The sequence below is a fragment of the Muntiacus reevesi genome, chromosome 1 (genome assembly GCF_963930625.1).
Source record: "Muntiacus reevesi chromosome 1, mMunRee1.1, whole genome shotgun sequence".
Classification (NCBI taxonomy): domain Eukaryota; kingdom Metazoa; phylum Chordata; class Mammalia; order Artiodactyla; family Cervidae; genus Muntiacus; species Muntiacus reevesi.
Genome location: NC_089249.1, coordinates 50,142,133 through 50,163,138, shown reverse-complemented (window position 1 = coordinate 50,163,138; position 21,006 = coordinate 50,142,133). Strand labels below are relative to the sequence as shown.

The 21,006-nt window shown below is 54.5% G+C and overlaps 1 protein-coding gene across 4 annotated transcripts in view; it reads right to left on the bottom strand.

Annotated features, from left to right (window-relative positions):
• The window catches only part of TSPAN11 (tetraspanin 11), a 64,706-nt gene that overhangs the window by 15,238 nt on the left and 28,462 nt on the right, over positions 1-21,006 (bottom strand). For all 4 annotated transcript variants that reach the window (XM_065942708.1, XM_065942692.1, XM_065942683.1 and 1 more), the window contains 2 exons: positions 19,987-20,081; positions 8,161-8,352 (listed from right to left, as the gene is read on the bottom strand). In XM_065942708.1, the coding sequence (XP_065798780.1) occupies positions 8,161-8,352; positions 19,987-20,070 (276 nt within the window). In that variant the 5' untranslated portion in view covers positions 20,071-20,081. The remainder of the gene's footprint in view (positions 1-8,160; positions 8,353-19,986; positions 20,082-21,006) is intronic.

Here is a 21,006-nt window from a genome sequence, read left to right as displayed (position 1 = left end):
GAAGCAGGTGAGGGGTTTCACCCTGCACCTGCCTGGGAGGGCACCTTCACGGCAGGAGGTTGCTGACCACGATTCAGGGAAGGATGAGGGACGTCTATATGGCTTCAGCTGAGGGCACCGTGGGACCTGGAGTGCAGAGAAGATGCTGCTGTCTGGGGGGCACTCTGGGGTCCCCAGGTGGGTCCTTGGGAAACGGCTGGCCCTGAAGGTCTGTGTTTAGTACCTGATTCTGGGAAGCATGAAGAAGGTTCTCAAGCTACAGTGTGTCCCCTTTAAATCTGGTTTGGTGTTAGTTTGGAATTATTAACAAAAGGCAGTAAAAAGTTCTCAGATCCCCTGTGAGTCATTTGCAGAAGTCGTATTTCAACGTGAGTCAGGACGTCATGGACCCCAAGCCTACCATCCCCATGAGGCCACCAGAATTCCCAGCCTGTGGCTTAGTGGGTGATAACTGTTGACGGGTGCCGCCTTCTCAGGAACAGGGGAAAGGCAGGTTTTCTATATGGGAGTGGTGGGCAGGATCCCCTATACCAAAACAACCCCCAAAACCCAAATTAGCCCTCCCTGGGCAGAATCAGTGCCTGATCCACCCAGGTGCTCCCCAAGCACGCCCAGCAGGTGCTCCTTGCACGACCCTGTTCGTCACACGGCTCTATGGCCCCAGCGTCACACGTGTGCATGGAGGGGTTACAGTTTGACCGAGGTCATGCCAAGTCTGGAATTGAATCCAGGGATCCCGGCTGCAGAGCTCGGTGCTGACCCCACTGGGTCTCCTTGAAGGCTGACAGCATGGGGGGTGGCGGGCAGATGGGCTGGCTGAGCTCATGGTGGGGGTCAGGGTTGGGGGGATGCCGGGCATCAGGAGAGGGTGGTGACAAGAGGCAGAGGGGAAACTAGGCACAGGAGGTCTCTCTCCAACCACCAGTCAGCCCCCAGCCTGAGCACCCTCCGGGCAGGCCAGGCACGCCTCGCCCTGGGCAGCCCACCTCCTCCCGAAGGGCCCTGAGCCTTCACGCCTGTGCTGGAGTCACAGCCCCTGCTTGAATGTCTATGTCCATCCCGTTCACTCTGCTCAGCCCAGTCTGACCCTCCGAGTCCAGTGACTGCCCAGCTGAGCTACACCCCTCGTGTGCACACCAGGCATGCCTCGGTCTCTGCCGGTCCTGCCTGGGTTTGCCGCCCTGACCACATCTGTGTGTGCAGCTGAGCGCCGTCTAGTCTGGGCTCGGGTAAGGCCTCCGCAAAGCCCTCCCCGAGCCAGAAGGTCCTGACCGTGACCTCGTGGCCACACCCTTCCTCCTGACCCCATCTGACTCCCGGGACTCAGGCCTGTCCGACTCCTGGGGATGTTCACCCTCTGGCTCTGACCTGCATCTCGTCCTGTCCTCTTGCTCTTCAGGGTGAAAGAAGCTCACCCAAACCCACTCCTCCCAGACTCCTGCCCCTTGCTGAGTTTTGTGACCGCCTCCCAATCCTGTACTCAGCCCTGCCCCTCATCCTTCCAGAACTGACCCCCCAAATCTTGATCTGATAGAAACCAGTAATGAGATTTCCAAGGACAGCTCTCAGAACCTCTGCTCCAGAGCCCTCCATCAAGACAGGCCCCTTCCAAACATGCCAGACTGGAGCCCAGTCACAGAACGGACCAGCCTGCTAAGACAGAACAGGACCCAAACATTCACCTCCACCATGTACCATCTACTAACATTTTTTTTTCTTTAATTCTCTAATGGAGTAGTTTGTACTGGAAGAAAAGGTAGATGGTTTCTTAAGCTATGGATTCCAAATGAAGTTGAAACAGCACAACCCTTTCTGAACCAAACTGATACCTTCTTTAATGAGAGACTCCACAGGAACCATGCAAAAATATTCCTCGTTGTGACATTAAGGTGATTAATTGGGTTTTCAGATGGACTAACCCTGCCTATATCTGGGGCAAGCTGAGCCCCAGATATAGTTTCTGGGGTGGATTCACTTGGTGTCCACGAGACTGGGCAGCTTAGCCTAGCTGGTGCTGTCCTTGAGGTCAGTTTTAAGAACTTTGTACCATTGGACTTTGGGAATTTCTCCACGGAACTGCTTCTGCCATAAAAAAGGGGCCTTGGCCAAAGGTTTTCTCCTCTGTCTCCTCCACACTAGCATAGTCAGGGATGGAGACCAAGCCACAGCTGGCTCGGTGTCCAGGCAGGTGGGGGTGAGGCAGAGACACCGGCCGGCTTGACTCAGGGCAGCGGGGAGAGAGCAGAGTCAGGTGCAGCCGAGCTTAAGTCTCAGGAAGAAGAAGAGCCGGCCTGCAGCCCCCAGCTTGGCTGTGCGATCTGATCACGGCCGTGGGAGGGTCAGGGAGCTTGGAGCAGCCAAAGAGGCTGGACCGGAAAAGACAGAGCCAGCTGTTTGAGCAGCAGTGACCTCAGGCCACGTTATTTGCTGGCAATTAACTGCCGGCTGGAGGCAGTCAGGGCTCAGGGGCGCAGCTGCCTACTTGTTCGTGCAGAAAAGTGAGGACATGGATTTTGGAGCCTGGAGCCATTCCAGTAACAAAATGTCACTGTTGGAAGGATGAAGGTGACCTCTACCCTCCTGGCCCCAACCCGGGGCTCACAGCCCAGCCATAGTGACTCCACCTGGCCGGGGCTGCTCGGCAGGACGCCGGGGTGTGCTCTAGTTCCTGTCTGATGCTGATACCTGTGGGGTATACCTGAGGGGTATACCTCAGGGGCTGGGAGCAGGGGTATACTTGAGGGGCTGGGAGCAGAGAGAGGGCCAGGCTGGGAGGGGAGTTTTTCCTCTCCACATCAGCTCTGCTCCACGGCCAGCCCTCACTGGGCCATCCTTGCTGGGCGCTTGCTTGTGGAATAAGATTCGTGTGGAGCCCTAGACCAAGGCCACAGATGCAGAGTGCCACACCAAGCTCATCTCCAGAACTGACAAAGGCCCATAGCAACTGTTGCCTTGAGCCCCCCGACCTGCTACCCAGGGACTGAACCCGCATCTCTTGTATCTCGTGCATTGGCAGGTGGGTTCTTTACCTCTAGCGCCACCTGGGAAGCTCCAGCTGCGTTAGACTCATCTCCAACTCAGCCAAAGTGCTTCTCTGGTGCACTCACAGCTGACCCCTGCACCCCAGCGCCCTGCAGCCTGACCCCCACTTCCCAGGGGCCAGGTGGCAGGCAGCCAGGTAACTGGACTCCAGTCCTCACCCCTGTTTCCCTTTGCACCTGGGACGCCAACCACAGGCCCTAAGTTATGACAAGCTGAGTGCCCACTCCCTGTGTGGGAGTTCCCCAGGAGGTGGGGACAGCAGCGGTTGGGGCAGGGGAAGGGCCTGGACCAAGCTGGGGTGGTGGCCGTGTGACCTCGGGCAAGTCTGTTTTTCCTGGGCTGCGGTGAGGGTGGGGCGGTTCACCCCTTGGCCTCCAGGGAGCCCCTTCCTGCACAGCCTCTAAACTAAGCAAGGCTGGTGGGGAGGAGGCTGACGGGAGGATCTGAGAAGAAGGGACTGAGTCTAGAAGGCGACTGTATGCCGTTCTGGTGGGGTGGACAGCAGGGTTCAGCCCAGGCCCCAGCTGGGAGAGTGGGGTCCTGGGTGACTGTGGGGGCTCTCGTGGGGCACCTTCTGGATGGCTCCCGGGGCTACTCATACCTGCCTCCCCAAGAGCCTGGCAAGGGTCCTCTTCCCCATTCCCCGCCTCCACTGCTCCAAACGAAGTGGATAAGCAGAGGCCCTCTCTAACGGGGCAGAGTCGGGGTTCCCCAAGCCTCAGCTGCAGGACCCATTCCTTTGACACACGCAGGCAGTGACACCAAGATCAGAGTGCCCAACGGACAAGGCTGTGACCACTGGTTGGGCGACTGGTGGGGCTCTGACAATGTAAGGAGTGGGTGAAAAGCCAGCCTGGGGAGGCACTTCCCTGGAGGCCCAGTGGTTAAGACTCCATGCTTCCAATGCGAGGGGCACGGGTTTGATCCCCACTTGGGGAACTAAGATCCCACATACTGAATGGGGTGCCCCTCCCCAGAAAAAGAAAGAAAGAAAGAAACCAGCCTGGGGAGGACATGGTCAAAACCGTGGACATGGAGATGCAGGCACCCTGTGCACCACCTCTGTCCCCTGCTTCTATGGAGAGAGTGGCCCCGCCAAGATGCGGGGACCCTGGGAGTCACGGCCCTAAGAATAACTCCATTTATTTAGGCTCCTTCTCAAAGGAGCTGGTGCTGGTGATGCAAATGATAATTATAGCCACACTTGATGATCTTTATATAATGCGGTGACTCGTTTCCTAAGACCTAAAATACTGCCTTGTTCTCTTCATGCTTCCCCCAGCCCCCCGTATGGGGATGGGGACATGAAGGTGGCCAGGAGGGGCCAGGTGACTTCCAAGGGGTTCCCAAGCAGGCTGCACCAGACACAGTTTCTACTCCAGCCCTGACTACCCAGGTTAACGAAGCCCGATGGAGGTGCTGCAACTTGGGGTCCCCTCATTTTCAGAAACCGGTTCTAGAACTTCTTCTTTCAACTCCCCTAAATATAAAAGAACCCCTGATGAAGACCCAGCCGAGCCTGAACCACCCATTCTCATCTTCATCTGACCGAAGATGTGAGCGTTCAGAGCCCGTATTCAAAACTCTAAAAACATCCCTTGCATTCGATCAGGGCAGCATCTGTCTCGGTCATCGTCTTGGACTGGGCTGGCCTGAATGACCTGGCTCATTCACGCAGCCTGCGCTAAAAAAGAAGAGCTGGTGTGAATAATTTAAACCCCGCTCCCTTTTCCCTTTTGCAGATTTCCGACTCCTCGCTGATCATGATTTCGGCACCAGCGAAGATGTGCTATTCCTGTCCCCAGTGAACGTTTCCTTCTGGGGAAAGTGACTCTGAGGGGCTGCAGATGTGTTGGAGGAAGGGCTCGGGCCGGGACAGATGCCGTGCCTGTGGGAGCCGGCCAGCCCTCGCCCGGCAGCTCAAGGGGAGCTTTTGATGTCAGGCCCCTTCCTCGGCCTGAGCTAAGCTGGACATACATTCCTCGGATGCCTGGTCTTGCATCTCCCCCTCTCCTCTTCAGGGACAACTTTGTATAGAGTTCCACTCACTGCACTTCTCCTTTTAGCTGACTCAAGGTTTCAAAAGGAAGTCAGACGTGGAGGGGGAGAAAAGAAATGAAACCAGGAAGGAAACTCCAGAAACCACAGAACACTTTTAAACTGCCTTAAGCATCCCTACTTGCCTTCAAATGGGAGCCTGGATTTTAAAATGTCTATTTGGGTTAGCCAGGGGAAAAACATCTGACAGCTGTCTTCTTGGTTAAAACATTCCAATGCTCAGTAATTCAGGGGCTATAGGCCAGCAGCTGGATGACTCAGGGTCTGACCCCTCACCTGTTGTTGAGTCCCCAGACTGGGTCTGTCTCTGATTCTTTCAAGGGTCGGGCACGGAAAAGCAAAGGAAGAAAACACCAGGTTTTGAGGTGTGCTGTCTGTAAGCCCCGGGCTCCACACACCTAGATAGGGTGTGTGTGTGTGTGTGTGTGTGTGTGCATGCGCGCACACATACAGGTACTTTCTCCTGACCTCACTTTCAAGTGGACGCCTCTTTGAAGTGTCTGGTCAGTGATGCTGGGGCAAAGAGACCATCGGTTCTGTGTGGATGGAAGTGAACACAGGCAGGAGGGTCAAGGTGGGGCTGAGAAGGAGGAAGGCATCTCATACCAGCCTGTCCAGCAGCCCCTGTGGCCCCCTGTCCTGCCTCCAGGCCCAGGGAGATGAGAGGTCTGTTTGCTGACCTTCCAAAACCCAGAAGGGTGAAAGGTGTGCGCCGAGGCCACAGGCCCAAGCTTCTGGCCTTCCTGGGTCTCTGCATCTTCCCTGCATGGTTGCCCCCCTCCCCCCACCTACCACCCCAGGGCAGGTCTCAGACCACGTGATAGTCTGGCTGTGATTGGGGAGGCTGGATGGCGGGACAGGTCTCACAGATGGACGGTGTAGGAAGGGGAGGTTGCGGTCGGCGCTAGGCAGGTCGGTTATGGACCCCTTGGCTCTCCTCTGGTCCCCAAGGGCGCCAAGGGGAAGAGCCCAGCGGCCCCAGCCCCTGTAAGCCTCTGTCCCATCACAGCTGGACCTCCCCGCCCCCCTCACACTGCATCCCTGGTCACTCAGTCAGGCCCTGTGTTCTCGCTCATCCAGCTCACAGTGGTCTGATCAGGGGCATCAGCAGGCTCTCTGGGACTCAGGCGTACGGGACATTGTTGGGGACAGGCTGGCTCAGGGCACCCCCGACCCAGGACTGGAAGGACAGGTCAGGTCAAAGCCATGCTCTGGAGGCTGGTCCCTGTGGCCCTTCACGCTCCCCCCTTCCCCGGGCACCATATCCCACGGCCCGCACCTTGCTCTGGGCGATCCTCAGAGCAGAACTAAGAACTTCTTCCAGGCAGCGGAGAGCCATCCCGCTGAGCCTGGACACGTACACTGCTGCATCCAGAGCTAAAACTAGGTCACAGCTGGTGAGAGAGGCCCGGGGCTCAGCCCCTCCGGATGGAGCTTCCTCTCCCTGGCTGGATGTGTGGGTCCCAGGCTGCTGGGTCAGCAGTGGACACGTAAAGAGGGGCGGGGGGTGGGTACTGACCTCAAGGCTTCTTCCCGTCACCTGATCCCTGTAGCTCAACCTGGTTCCTCACTGAGACTCAGACTGGATCTGCCTTGGCCCTTCCTGTCTATGTCTGGATGTTTTGCAGCCTCTCTCCCCTGCCCTGGTGGCTCAGATGGTAAAGAATCCATCTGCAATGCAGAAGACCTGGGTTCGATCTCTGGGTAGAGAAGATCCTCTGGAGGAGGGCATGGCAATCCACTCCAGTATTCTTGCCTGGAGAACCCCATGGACAGAGGATCCTGGTGGGCTACAGTCCATGGGGTTGCAAAGAGTTGCATGCGACTGAGTGACTAACATGTTTTAATTACTGCCCACACAGAGCTTGTGGTTGGGGACATGAAGGGGGAGACACCAGCCGGGCCCCACGGAACCTGATCTGTTGACAGGTGCCCAGGAGGGAGGGAGGGAGGGTCAGGCCTGGGAGTCCAGAGTGGGACTCCGGCTTCTGCCCCCTTGGGTATAGCCCTGACTTCCTTCCCTAGTGCTCAGGGCCAGCAGTGGTGGTGGTAGGGGGCGGTCTTCACAGCTTCCCAGGGGGTGTTTGTCAAGGAGCCTGTGCCACCTCACCCATGAAACAAACACCTGCCTGAACAATCCCACCTGAGTCTGACCAGGCTTCTACATCCAACTCCCAAAGCAGCATCGGGATGGCATGGGAAAGTCCAGATGGGGAGGGAGCAGAGCCATCAACGACCTGATTCCTCCAGCAGATACACTGCGAGGAAGAGTCAGAGATTGATGGGGAGCGGAGAGACCCAGAGAGACCTAAGGGACAACTTGACCGACTTTAACACACAGACCTCACTTCCATCCTGATTCAAATAAACTGAAAAAACAAAAAAAGAATAGCTTATGGCCCAATGGGGGAAATCTGAAATTGCCTGGTTATTTCATGATATTAAAGAACAACTCTAAAAAAAATAAAATAAAATAAAGAACAACTCTAAAAAAAATAAAATAAAATAAAGAACGACTCTTAATGGTTTCTAGGTATGATAACGGTCTTGTCGGTACCCTTTCTAAAAAGAGAATCCTGATTTCCAAGGTATACCCTGAGGCACTGACAGGGTCTCGGGTCGGGGCGGGGCAGGGGTGGGGGACAGTGCAGGCAGAGAGGATTGGCTCTGAGATCGTGGAGGTGAGTCTGGGTGATGACACGAGCTTCATGAAAATGTTCTTTTCATTTTAGCCTATGTTTGGAAATCGCCATGATAAAACCTGGACAGAGGAAGAAGAGGAGGAGACGGGAAGGAGGTGAGGGAGCAGTTTTGCCACCACCACCGAGGTGTCCTCCTGGCTTTGGTCCTAATAAGAACCTGGAGACAGTGGCAAACAGCAGACCCGTGGCCACCCGCCCCTCCGCAGCCTTCCGCAGGCCTCAGAGCCGGGGCCGGTGTCACCGAGTGGGGCTCTCAGCACGGAGCCTGGTTGGGGGATGGGGGGGAACAGGTGGTTGGAGGCCCCAGGAGGGTGGCCCCCTCTGCCCTGGCACCGGGCAGGACCGGGCAGGCACTCACCGCAGAGAGGCAGCCCCTGTCCTCGCGGATGATGGCGCTGAAGCCTAGGAAGCCGGTCACCATGACGAGGGCGCCCGCGAAGATGAGGATGTAGGCGGAGGCGGCGAAGGTGCTAGAGGCCAGGACGCTGAGGTAGCCACTCTTCTCCACCAGGGTCCAGACGCCCACTGCCATGACCGCGGCGCCTCCCACCTGCGGGACATGGGGTCTGAGCGCCCACTCCACACGGGGCCCTTCTCACCTATCCACTCGCTTGGTCCTTGGAGGAGCCCGGGGAAAGGGTCTGCCTGCCCATTTTGCAGATGGGGAAAAGGAAGCTTGTCCACGGTCGAGGGGAGAAGCAGCGACAGAGCGAGAATCCAGGTCTGACCCCCCAGTCCCCTGCTTCCCACCACAATGCCTGTGCGTTCCTGTCGCGAGTCAGGCACACTTCAGTCGTGGGGACCCCTCCTGCTGTCCTGCCACTCGTGTCCCCCGAGGGGCGCTTTCACAAGCCCCCTTCTCATCGCCCTGGGGGCCACACAACTGGGCTTCTTACCTGCGTGCGCTCTACCAATGGAAGACAGGCCGCCAGAAGAAGGGGAGCTACCTGAGGGCCACCTTTAAGGGGAGACGTGGGGCAGAGCTGGCTCCAGTTCTGGGCCCTGGCCTGTGGCTCAGCCGTGCTGCCCCCTCGGCAGAAGGGACACATGCCCCCACAGGCTGGAGTCGCTCTGGGACGGCAGGACATTGAGCAGGAGGGGAGGAGTCCTGTTTGCTGACTGATCCTTTCTAGCCCTGATCCCAGGAAGGGGCCCTGAGAACACACCTGCCCTGTCCCTCCTGCAGTGAGGCTCAAGGACCCTTCCTGTGGCTGTGATGCCGGGCAGAGTGTGTGTGCTTGTGTGTGAGTGTGTGTCCTCCAGGGGCCGGACGGGGACCTCTGCGGGTGGGTGGGGGCTCCTTAACCATGAGTCTGCACCAGGCGCCTCTCGGACTCAACTTCCTATGTCCTCTTCCGAGCTTTACAAGAGTCCAGAGGCTCAGGGCAGGCAGGGGGGGGCACACATTTCCCCTCTTTTGCACATGAAGAAACGGAAGCCGGAGGGACCAGAATGTGCTCATGAGCACAGCCAAGTTTCAAGACTGAGACATAGATCTAGGTCTGCTGGGGGCCAATCTGAGTATTCCAACTTGGGATTGCACACACCGGGCTGGGAGGCTCTCGACTCACTCCTGCTTTTCAGATACACGGGTTTCCCTCTAAGGACCATTTTATCCCCCTTAGCACCTCCAGCAGGTAAGAGAACCAGCTCTGAGTGGAATCCACCTGCTCTGATTCCATGACACTTTTTTTCTCACATTGTAACATCTCTTAAGATCGAAATTTTTTGCAGTCCCTTGGACTGCAAGGAGATCATACCAGTCAATTTTAAAGGAAATCAACCCTGAATATTCATTAGAAGGACTGATGCTGAAGCCGAAGCTCCAATACTTTGGCCACCTGATTCGAAGAGCCGACTCATTGGAAAAGACCCTGATGCTGGGAAAGACTGAGGGAGGGAGGAGAAGGGGACGACAGAGGACGAGATGGTTGGATGGAATCACGGACTCAATGGACATGAATTTGAGCAAACTCCAGGAGATAATGAAGGACAGGGAAGCCTGGTGTGCTGCCGTCCTTGAGGTCCCAGAGTCAGACACAACTGAGTGACTGAACACCAACAACAAAGATCAAGATACATCTTATGGTTGATGGCATCTGGCAACCACACAGGCAACATTCCTGCCTCGTGGTACAGAAAACAAGGGTGTATCTTACAACTGATGGTATCTTAGATCTGATGAAATCCTGGACTATGATGGACTTTCCAGTCCTCTGAGCGCATGGGCTATCTCTGGCCACACAACCTCCATGACCAGTAAGGGATTTCCTACAACTGGGTTCGCGGGACTGTGTCAAGAGAGGGTTTCCGGCAAACTATTCTGCACATATTCTTTCTGCCCCTACAGTCCACCTGAGAAGCTTGGGGTTGAGGGTCTCAACTGTGCATAACTAGCTGTGTGGCCTAAAGATGGTCCCTGAACCTCTCTGGGTCTCATGTCTCCATCTCTCAAACAATGTGGGTGTATTAGGCCGGCGGTTCCCAACCTCTAATCACCAAGGGCCCCTTTGATGACTTTCTCCCACGGATCTTAGGTTTTGAAGGGCTTCTGTCTACCAAACGCAGTGTATTAAGTGATAATTCATTTCTCATTTCTTATTAATCAAAGGCACATGCTACTACCAAGAAGAGATTCTGAGCAGCAGGAAACAGCCAACCTGACCACATTGAGTGGCTCTAACTTTTAGCGCATGTAGGGTCTTTAGAGAAACCTGCACATCATCCACGAGGCTTGTCAACCCCAGAGGCTTACACTGGATCTAGAACCACCCAAAGGGATGGGCGTGGACTGCCCTGGGGACACCTAATTTGCTGGGGGACAAGGAACCCACTGAGAATCTGATAAAAGCCTCTGCACACAGTGCCCAGAGAAATGCCATCCACATGAACTAATGTGCCCTGCTTCAGGGGTCGTGGCCCCAGCTTGCAGAGACAACAACCCCAGCGTAGATGCCTCTGGGGCCCCCACCATCTCTCATCCTCAAAGACAGCGCTTCTTAGTCGGGCTGCACGGCCTGGGGACCCCAGAGCATCACCCAGGTGACTGGGGGTGGGACCTGGTATGGTTCCTTTACTAAGTTCCAGGAGCTTCCAGCTGAGAACCACTAAATAGTCTCCTAGTTAACAGAGGTCAGAGTCCTGTCCCCCCTCCCCAAGCAGGACCCCAAGAACACCTTCCCTTTGGGCCACCATCTGGAGGCGCTTGGCCGGGCTCTGGACTGCCCATCCCCTTCCCTGTCTGCATCAGGGTGCTCGCTGTGATGGGAGCTTTAGAAGCTGGGGTAGCGAGGAGCAGGATGTTTGGTTCAAAGGGATGAAAAGCAGATCATGCAAGAAAGGAAAAGACTACATGCTCCCAGGGGAGGAAGTAGGGAGGCGCACACTGACCCCTAAAGGAAGAGCGTGCCCTGCGGTCACAGACGGGCTGGGGTCTCACAAGGGAGTGGGGCCGCAGCTCAGACATGGGGGCAGCAGGGCCCCCGCCCACACAGGAGCGTCTGGGTGGACACACTGCCCTGATTTGGGTCTGGAGAGCAACAAATCCAGACTGGTTCTGACCTTCAGAAGAAGTCTGAGTCAGTGGGGCCCCCAACCCTCCACTGGGGTATCCCGTGTGTCTGCTGGGGACACGGAGTGGGTTTCAAGTCCTCCAGGGGGTGTCCTCCTCGGAATCTGGTTGGCTGTTTAGAAAATCATTTTTAGGGACTTCCCTGGTTAGTCTAGTGGTTAAGACTTTGCCTTCTAATGTAGGGGGAGTGGGTTTGATCCCTGGTAGGGGAGATAAAATCCCATATGCCTTGTGGGCCAAAACCCAAAACACACACACAAAAAAACCCAGAGCACTCATAGCTTTCGACAAGCAGTTCTGAGATGCCGGGTCAGCAGAAAGAGCAGTGGAAGAGGCCCCAGGGGAGGACTATTCGGGCTGGAGCCAAATGACCCCGCTGAGCTGGGCAGACGGCTATTTGCATAGAGTTGATCCAACAGCATTTGGCTCTTTGCAGAAACTGGGTTGGTTTCCTGTGGAATATTAGGTACATCTTTCAAAACCAGAGCCTGCAGCCAATCAGCCAGAAAAACCCTGCAGAGGGTGAAGCTGGCCTTCTTACCCAAGAGGACACACGCAGGCCGGGAGGGGCGGCAGGGCACCCAGGCCATGTAATTTTAGGAACGGCCCATTTATAGAAGAGAAACATGGCCAAAAAGTCACTTGTCATCACAGGGAGGATTAGCCTGAGTGGCCGCACACGCTGGTCCAGAGAGACCTCAGGCTGCAGGCAGAAAAGGAAAGCAGGCAGAGTGGAAAAGCCATTGCAGGTTCTCCTTATCTTGTGTGGCCGCTGGAAGGCTTTCTGTGCTGGGGTCGGTGGAGGACTGGCCGATGGAGCAGGCCCAGGATGGTGGGGGTCCCAGTGCTGGAGGTCCCTGGACTGGAGTGGGATTGCACAGGTGACAGTGTTTTCCTCTCCCTCAAGTGCTTGCTACAGGCCTCCAGGGGCCAAGCACCGCCTGAACTGGAAGGACTAGGAGCTGGATGTGAGTTCGCCCAGTTAGAACCACTTCTGTCCTCCAGCTATCCACCCCCAGCAGCCTCATCAACGGGACCACCACTGCCCAAACCAGGCCCCCCAGGGTCACTCTGGATACTTCACTCTCCCGCAGGGACAGTAAGGACCTGTCCCCCTCTGACCTCATAGCCCACCACTTGGCCACCCCAAGTGCTGCCACGGTTTTTCGTGCCCCACCCCACCCTGGAGAAGGCTCTTGAGAGTCCCTTGGCAGCGGTGTGCTTCAGTCCATGGGGTTGCAAACAGTTGGACACGACTTAGCAACTCAACAACAACAACCGCCCACCCTGTATGGCCTCCTGGTCCCTGCTCACTCCAGAGGCAGTGTGTGTGCTTCCAGGGCTGACCACCTGGGGTCCTCACTGAAAAATCACCCCCAGCACCAGCACCCAGGGCCCCCAGCCCAGACTCATGAGGGGATTCCTCCAAGCAAACCGTCTCAGAGCAGCCACCCCAGGCTTCCTCCTGGACCGGCCTCCCCACCGTGGCCCTGGGCAGACCAGATGAGCACCCCCGCCCCAAGCAGGGCCTGTCCCCCAGCAGATGCTGCGGCTCAAAGAGGCAGGATGCCCGGGCACCATGGGGTCCTGCGACTTTGGCATCTTAAGATGGGACATGGCAGAAAGGCCAGCCACAGGGCCCCTCCGCTGTTCTTTCTCGGATGGCCTGCTCTGGGAGGCGGGCACAGGCCACGTTCTGTGGGCGTGATGGTGAACAGTGAAGGCTTCTCCCCTCAGCGGGGAGGTGAGCAGAGACTCTTCCTTTCCTGGGGACCCTGGAGGGGTGCTCTCGAGCCACCTCTCTCCCCCTGGCTGGGCGAGTCCTCCATCACGGCTGCCTCCCGTCTTGGCCCGTGTCCTCCCAGGGGATCCCAGGGATTTCCCGAAGGCTGAGCCCCATGGGCCCCTGAGGGAGAGGCCCACTCAGCAGCCAGCATCCCGGATAGCACAGAGCTTCCGGAGCAGAGACGCCTCTCTAGGGAAGGGAGCCGCTGCTCTCCGGTTCTCCCAGCCCGCACAGCTCCTGGGAGGCTGGGAAAGCCTTCATTATTAACACAGCCAAGCAGCTAATTAAAACAATAAGTTAGAGAGCAACATTGCAAGAGGGATGGAAACTGTAGGGACCCATGCAGGACATGGGAGGGCGAGTAAAGCATTTCCTAGCAAGCCTGGGTCACGCTCATTTTAGGGTCATGAAAACACTGGCATTTTGGTTCCTGACCCAGAGCTGTATCCTGCTGGTGAGATGGGCGTGATCAACTCTGCATTAACGGAACTGCATGGTGGGGGTGGGGGAATCATGGGCAGGTGATGGTGAAGGATGGGGGGCAGGCATGGGATGAGTCGGGGGTAGGGGTCCGGAGGTGGGTGGAGCTCAGATGTAGAACGTGGGTGTGTATTGCCGTGCTACTTCAGTTTTGCTTATATTCTTCATGCTCTGCGTGTCTAAACTGCCCATGCCATCAAAACACATCTTAATCTGGGTTCAACCCTGACCCCTGGGGACATTTGGGAGTTCACACGAGCATCAGCGAGGTGGGTCTAAGGCTGTAGTTACATGTCCGTGGTCTATGGAGAAGGAAGAGCAGTGGACTCAGAGTCAGAAAGCCCAGAACTGACCTCTGGGAACCAGCCCAGCTGACATTTTATCATCTACCGAATGGGAGTGAGGATAATTACAGAGTGCTTGAGAGTGAGATGATTTATAACCCTCAAACTGTGCTGCGCTGGCAGCTGGTGGAGGCTTGGTTTAAAATCTCATCAAGACCTTGCTCTGCATAACTGGCACCTGAATCTTCCCCCTCCCCAACCCCTATCCCATTGCTCTGGGTGTTTCAAACTTTGGGATGTAACCATTTAGGGCCGTGAGATAAACTTGGTGGGATGGATGCAACCTGCACTAAAGGGCTTCCCAGGTAGCTCAGTGGTAAAGAACCCGCCTGCTAATGCAGGAAACAAGGGAGACCCGGGTTCGATCCCTGGGTCGGGAAGATCCCCTGGAGGAGGAAATGGCAACCCACTCTAGTATTCTTGCCCGGAGAATCCCATGGACAGAGGAGCCTGGTGGGTTGAGGTCCACGGGGTCACAAAAAGCTGGACAGGACTTAGCAACTAAACAAGAAGAGAAACAGCAACTGGCACTAAAACACAGAACAGAACACCCCCCCATGACGTGGGAGAGAAAACATGAGTGCACAGCACACAGTAACGGTAAGTTTAGCTTCGTGGAAGCGTTTCTTATGCGCTCATGAACTGCTTACATGGGTCATGATCCCCAAAGCCATCGAGTCAGAGCTCTGGACACAGAAAGCTGTTGGAGGTGAGGCACAACCCCTTAGTCTAATCACCGTAGCGACGCAGAGCAGCTAAGCACCCAGTATGTGCCAGAAATAGTGTGAAATGTTTTCCTCAATACTAATCTTTAATTCTTACAGGTACTGGGAGTCCCATACGACGTATGAAAACAGTGAGGCTCGGTGGGATGAAGTGATTTGCCTAATGTCTTAGCCTGTTCAAGGTTGCCGTGATAAAACACCATAGCTGGGCGACTTAAACAGAAATTTATTTCCATTTCTCACAGTTTTGGAGGTGGGAAGTCCTCAAAATAAGGTGCTGGCTGATTCAGTTTTGGTGAGGATCTTCTTTGCCTACGGACAGCTGTCTTCTCACTGTGTCCTCACATGTCCTCTGGAGAGCGTGCTCCTTCTCCACTTGTAAGGCCACCAACCCTATGGAATGAGGACCCCACCTTCATGACCTCCTGTGAGTGCATGTGTGCTAAGTCGCTTCAGTCGTGTCTGACTCTTTGTGACCCTATGGACTGTAGCCCGGCAGGCTCCGCTGTCTGTGGGATTCTCCAGGCAAGAATACTCCTTCTCCAGGGGATCTTCTCTACCCAGGGATTGAACCCAAGTCTCCTGCATTGGTAGGCAGATTCTTTACCACTAGCACCACCTGGGAAGCCTCTTATGATCTTCAGTTCAGTTCAGTTCAGTTCAGTCACTCAGTTGTGTCCGACTTTTTGTGACCCCATGGACTACAGCATGCCAGGCCTCCTTGTCCATCACCAACTTCCGAAGCTAACTCATATTCATGTCCATTGAGTTGGTGATGCCATCCAACCATCTCATCCTCTGTTGTCCCCTTCTCCTCTTGCCTTCAATCTTTGCCAGCATCAGGGTCTTTTCCAATGAGTCAGTTCTTCACATCAGGTGGCCAAAGGATTGGAGTTTCAGTTCAACATAAGTCCTTCCAATGAATATTCAGGACTGATTTCCTTTAGGATGGACTGGTTGGCTCTCCTCGAAGTCCAAAGGACTCTCAAGAGTCTTCTCCAACAGCACAGTTCAAAAGCATCAATTCTTCCATTCTCAGCTTTCTTTACAGTCCAATTCTCACATCGATATATGACTACTGGAAAAACCATAGCCTTGACTAGATGGACCTTTGTTGGCAAAGCAATGTCTCTGCTCTTTAATATGCCGTTTAGATTGGTCATAACTTTTCTTCCAAGGAGTAAACGTTTTTTAATTTCAAGGCTGCAGTCACCATCTGCAGTGATTTTGCAGTCCCCCCAAATAAAGTCTGTCACTGTTTCCACTGTTTCCCCATCTATTTGCCATGAAGTGATGGGACCAGATGCCATGATCTTAGTTTTCTGAATGTTGAGCTTCAAGTCAACTTTTTCACTCTCCTCTTTCACTTTCATCAAGAGGCTCTTTAGTTCTTCTTCACTTTCTGCCATAAGGATGGCATCATCTGCATATCTGAGGTTATTGATATTTCTCCCGGCAATCGTGATTCCAGCTTGTGCTTCTTCCAGTCCAGCGTTTCTCATGATGCACTCTGCATATAAGTTAAATAAGTAGGGTGACAATATACAGCTTTGATGTACTTCTTTCCCAATTTGGAACCAGTCTGTTGTTCCATGTCCAGTTCTAACTGTTGCTTCTTGACCTGCACACAGATTTCTCAAGAGGCAGGTCTTATGACCTTACTTAACCTTAATTACCTCCTAAACGTCCTGTCTTCAAATAGAGCCTCCCTGACGATTGAGGCTTCAACACATGAATCCCAATGGGTCACGACTCAGTCCACAGCACCATGACAGTAGACAATAGACTGAATTTGAGCTAGAACTTGAGCCTGAGTCTTCCTGGCATGCCCTACTGTGTCACTAACTCATGGGCTTCCTAGATGGCACTAGTGGTAGAGAACCTGCCTGCCAATGCAGGAGACATAAGAGATGCAGTTTGGATCCCTGTGCCAGGAAGATCCCCTGGAGGAGGCACAGCAACCCACTCCAGTATTCTTGCCTGGAGAATCCCATGGACAGAGGAGCCTGGAGGGCTACAGTTCATAGGGTTGCAAAGAGTTGGACACGACTGAAGCGACTTAGCATGTACCCCCAGGACACTGGGAATGTGCAGGACTCAGAGCTGGAGGCAATGGATGACATCAGAGCCGATGGTCAAGCACACAGCTCAGGGGCTTTGGGCAGATGGCTTCCCCCTAGGTAAACCGGGGCTCTCACAAAGCTGTTCACAGCCTCGGGACACTGGGAGGTTACCTAGGATGATGCAGGTGGAAGCACAGCCCGGGGGAGCCCTCAGCTGTGAGCTTCATGGACGTGGGAAGCTTGGTCCATAGACATACTCCAAGGGCCAACAGCAGGGCTTGGCACTTAGCACGTGCTTAATAAATGCCACGGACTGGATTTTCAATTATCGTTGACCAGAAATACCTGGATGTCAGCTCCAGCGTGCTTATCACAAGACAGCAAGAAGGAATCTGAACTGAATGTGCCTGCTCCCTGTTGGTGACGAGGATAACAGAGGTACGGCCACCAGGGCTGATATGAGCATCGCAAGGGATGATCCACATAAGGTCTTTATCCAGGGGAGTCCCCATGAATCCTCCCATGGAGAGGACCTGGGCTTTCTTACTGTCTCCCGGCCGAATCTGAACGGTGTAGCAAGGAGATGCACGGGGCAGGACCACTGTTCTGACGGGGAAGTGTTTGGAGTGTTCACCCCAATCAATCTGCCTCTGCCGTCCAGGGCACCTTCTGAGGCTGCGCTCGGGGTAGAGGAGGGGCAGTGGGGTGTCTGGGGACCCTCCCTGGTGCTCTACACAGGTTCCATGGGGAAGGGAGAAGAGGTGGGGACCTCTGGGGGGTGAAGAGCACCCGCAGTGCAGACACTGGCTCTGATATCATCTTATAAGAGGGGCTGCTCCGAGGGGAGGACCAGCCACTAGATTCTGGGGTGTGTGGGAGGGGTCCTCATGGACAAGACCCCTCCCTGGAGAATTCTTGAAAATTCCCAGGGACCCTGTGTGCTGCCGAACGCATGAGGGTGGGCTCTGCTGCGGGAGAAGGAAGACTGTCCAGGGGTCTGTCCCATGTCTACTGAGATTGCAGGGGGTCCGGGGGGCAGAACCTCAAAGCTTGAACCTTTGAAACTGACCATCCCCTACATGGGGAGGAGACTCGGCTGACTGGGTCCCTGGAGGCCGGCCGTGTTTAGCCAGGCCCCCCAGGATGGGGTATTTTTAACTCAGAGCAGGAGGTCTGTGTGGGGAGCTGACTTTTGACTTTTGACCTCCAGAGCTATGAGACAACAAATATCTGATGTCTGAAGCCACCCAATTTATGCTCCTTTGTTAAGGGTCCTCAGCAGCCCAAGACAGTGAGATACTGGGCCAATTTTTCCTTATTTATATTTTTTAGCATTTTAAGATTATTAGTAGATACATCAGACTTTCATGATCAGGAAAAGCATACTTCTTCTTTAAAAAAAAACCCTCACTCAGCGAGTATCCTAAACACCCCACTGGATTTATCTCTGGGAATCGGAAGTATCTACACCCACAGAGCATACTGATCACAGCCACGTGACTTTATTGTTCTACTGTCTTCATCTGTACAACTTCACTATTCCAGGAAACACTTGCCCAGGAAGATAAAAGGTGCAAATAAAATGAGTTTATGGTTTGTTTCAGGAATTTTGCACAAGTATCAGATCATTCAACTACTGAATAGATAGCATCACGTGTCTCCTCTCCAAGACTCCTTGAAACCCTTGCCTCGGTGTGTGCACCAAGCCTTAACTACCGTGCCAGGACCCTTCCCCGTATTAAGCAATTTCATTCATCTTAGTGAAAGACCGAAAAGGCAGACACAGCCCATCTCTGCCTCTGCCTTTCCGAGATGCTTCCGAGACTGCATTTTTTGCCATGGCAACAAGGAAACCTAGCCCAGCCTCACTGGCAGGTTGATCTGGTGGCATCTGGGGGTCTTCTACATCTCATGTATCCAAAATACTGCATTTATTGAGTGCCTTTTGTGTGCAGAGACGGAATCGAGCACTTTATATACACCATTTCCAGGCATCTGTGAAACACACCAATAAAAGATAAACTGAGGCACATTCAAAATCTGAAGTTGATTTGAACAAAACTCCATTTGAATCTAGGCAGCATCCCATCGAGTAGATGAAAAGGAGCTCTTAGAGCCGTATAACATGAAAGATTTTTCCAGGCAGGAGCGAGGGGGAATGAGCACATTACTCAGGCAAAAATGCAGGTTTGTCACTGCAGAGCTAACTTTTGTTTAGCTGGAAATTCACTGGAAGGACTGATGCTGAAGCCGAAGCTCCAATACTTTGCCCACCTGATGTGAAGAGCTGACTCATTGAAAAGAACCTAATGCTGGGAAGGACTGAAGGCAGGAGGAGAAGGGGGCGACAGGGGATGAGATGGTTGGATGGCATCACTGACTGGATGGACATGAGTTTGAGCAAATTTCAGGAGACAATAAAGGACAGGGAAGCCTGGCACGCTGTAGTCCATGGGGTCGCAAAAGAGTCGATTATAACTTACTGATGAAAAAGAACAACAGCCTGAGCCAGCACAGATGAGCTGCTCACAGCAGGGCTGCCCACGCTGCCCACACCCTAGCCCTCCAGGTCCAGTGAGACCATCTCACAAAGTGATATACACACTCCAGTACCTGGCTACTTTGGGCACCTGATGGTATTCTGCTCCCGGTTACCCGGAGAGTCGTCTCAAGTGGACAGACCCCTCTGATCCTAGAAGACCCAGTCTGGGCAGTTTCCTGGGGCGGGGTCACTATGGAGACCGTCCCTCAAGCACAGAGACATCCCACCACCCCCTACTGCCATCCCCCAACCCACCCCGGGACTTGCGTCTCTCTGCCTCGGGCCTGGAGAATATGAGTCACAAGAGGCAAATGGGCTTCAAACACAAAGAAGCAGTTATTAGAGGCCGTCGCATTTCCCACCAGGATCTGGGGCCTCGAGTTATGGCTGGGAAGGCAGAGTGGACCCCGCAGGCTGAGGAGGCTGGGACACAAGCCAGGCCGAGCATCCTTCTCTCAGAGGCCGTGACGCTGCCCACGCCAACCTGTGGATTGAATCTTTCATTTCCCCTCAGTAACAAATTCACACATTTGCCCTCAAGCAGGCAGAATTTGCCCCTGAGTGGTCTTTGGAAAAGAAGAAAATCAACGCCAGAGTGATGACTCACAAAACAGCAAAGATGACTTGACTCACTCAGTGCTGGGGGCTGGGGGAGCGTGCCGGGTGCACTTACCCAGAAGAAGAAGTTAAAGACGAAGAGCAAATACTTCAGGTAGACGGTCAGCCAGTCGTCCTGCTCCACCTTGTAATGGGCCATGGCTGTCGGGCCTGCAAAGAAGACACATGCGTGGCCAGGGCGTCCACTGAGGCGGCCTCGCCAGCCCGGAGCCAGGCTCCCCAGTGAGGTTCCCTTCAAGGGGTTCCCAAGCCTGGCTGACCGGGGGCTCTGAGGTTGGGGGTGTGCAACCCTGAGCAAAGAACAGAAAAACCCAGAGGCCATTAGACGTACAATGGAGGTGACCCAGACAGAATTTTCTAGGCCTGTGGATCTTGGTTTGGCCCCTCTGACGTAAGTCTAACCTGCAAGTCTTCCTACCAACTTTGCAGCGTCCTTTTGTTTCTTAAACAGGCTTTTCTGGTGGCTCAGATGGTAAAGAATCTGCCTGCAATGCAGGAGACCTGGGTTTGATCCCTGAGTCGGGAAGACCTCCTGGAGAAGGGAACGGCTACCCGCTCCAGTATTCTAGCCTGGAGAATTCCATGGTTGTGCTGGGTCTTACTGGCGACATGTGGGATCTTTAGCTGTGGCATGTGAAGTCTTCGTTGTGGTATGTAGGATCTAGTTCCCTGAGCAGGGATCGAACCTGGGGCCCCGCATCAGGAGTGCAGATTCTAAGCCACTGGACCACCAGAGAAGTCTCCAGTCTTGTTCTGCTCTTACTCTCTGCCCTGTCTCAGCAGGGCTGCCAGATGCAAGTGCGTGAATGCACATACACACACACACACACACACACACACACACACTCAGTGCACCTGCTTTGCAGTGGAATCCTGCATCATTTGAGCCGGACCTTTGCACACGTAGGTGAGGCATGAACCTCAAATCAGAGCATCCGTGCTCAGAAAGGGCCTGAGTGATCCCCAGGCCACCTCACCTGCCCCCAGCACATCGACTTTCCAAAGAAGGAAGTGGGTCAGCGGGCTGAGTGGCTTGGCAGGAGGAAGACAAGAGCTCTGGAGCCCAGCTCCCTGG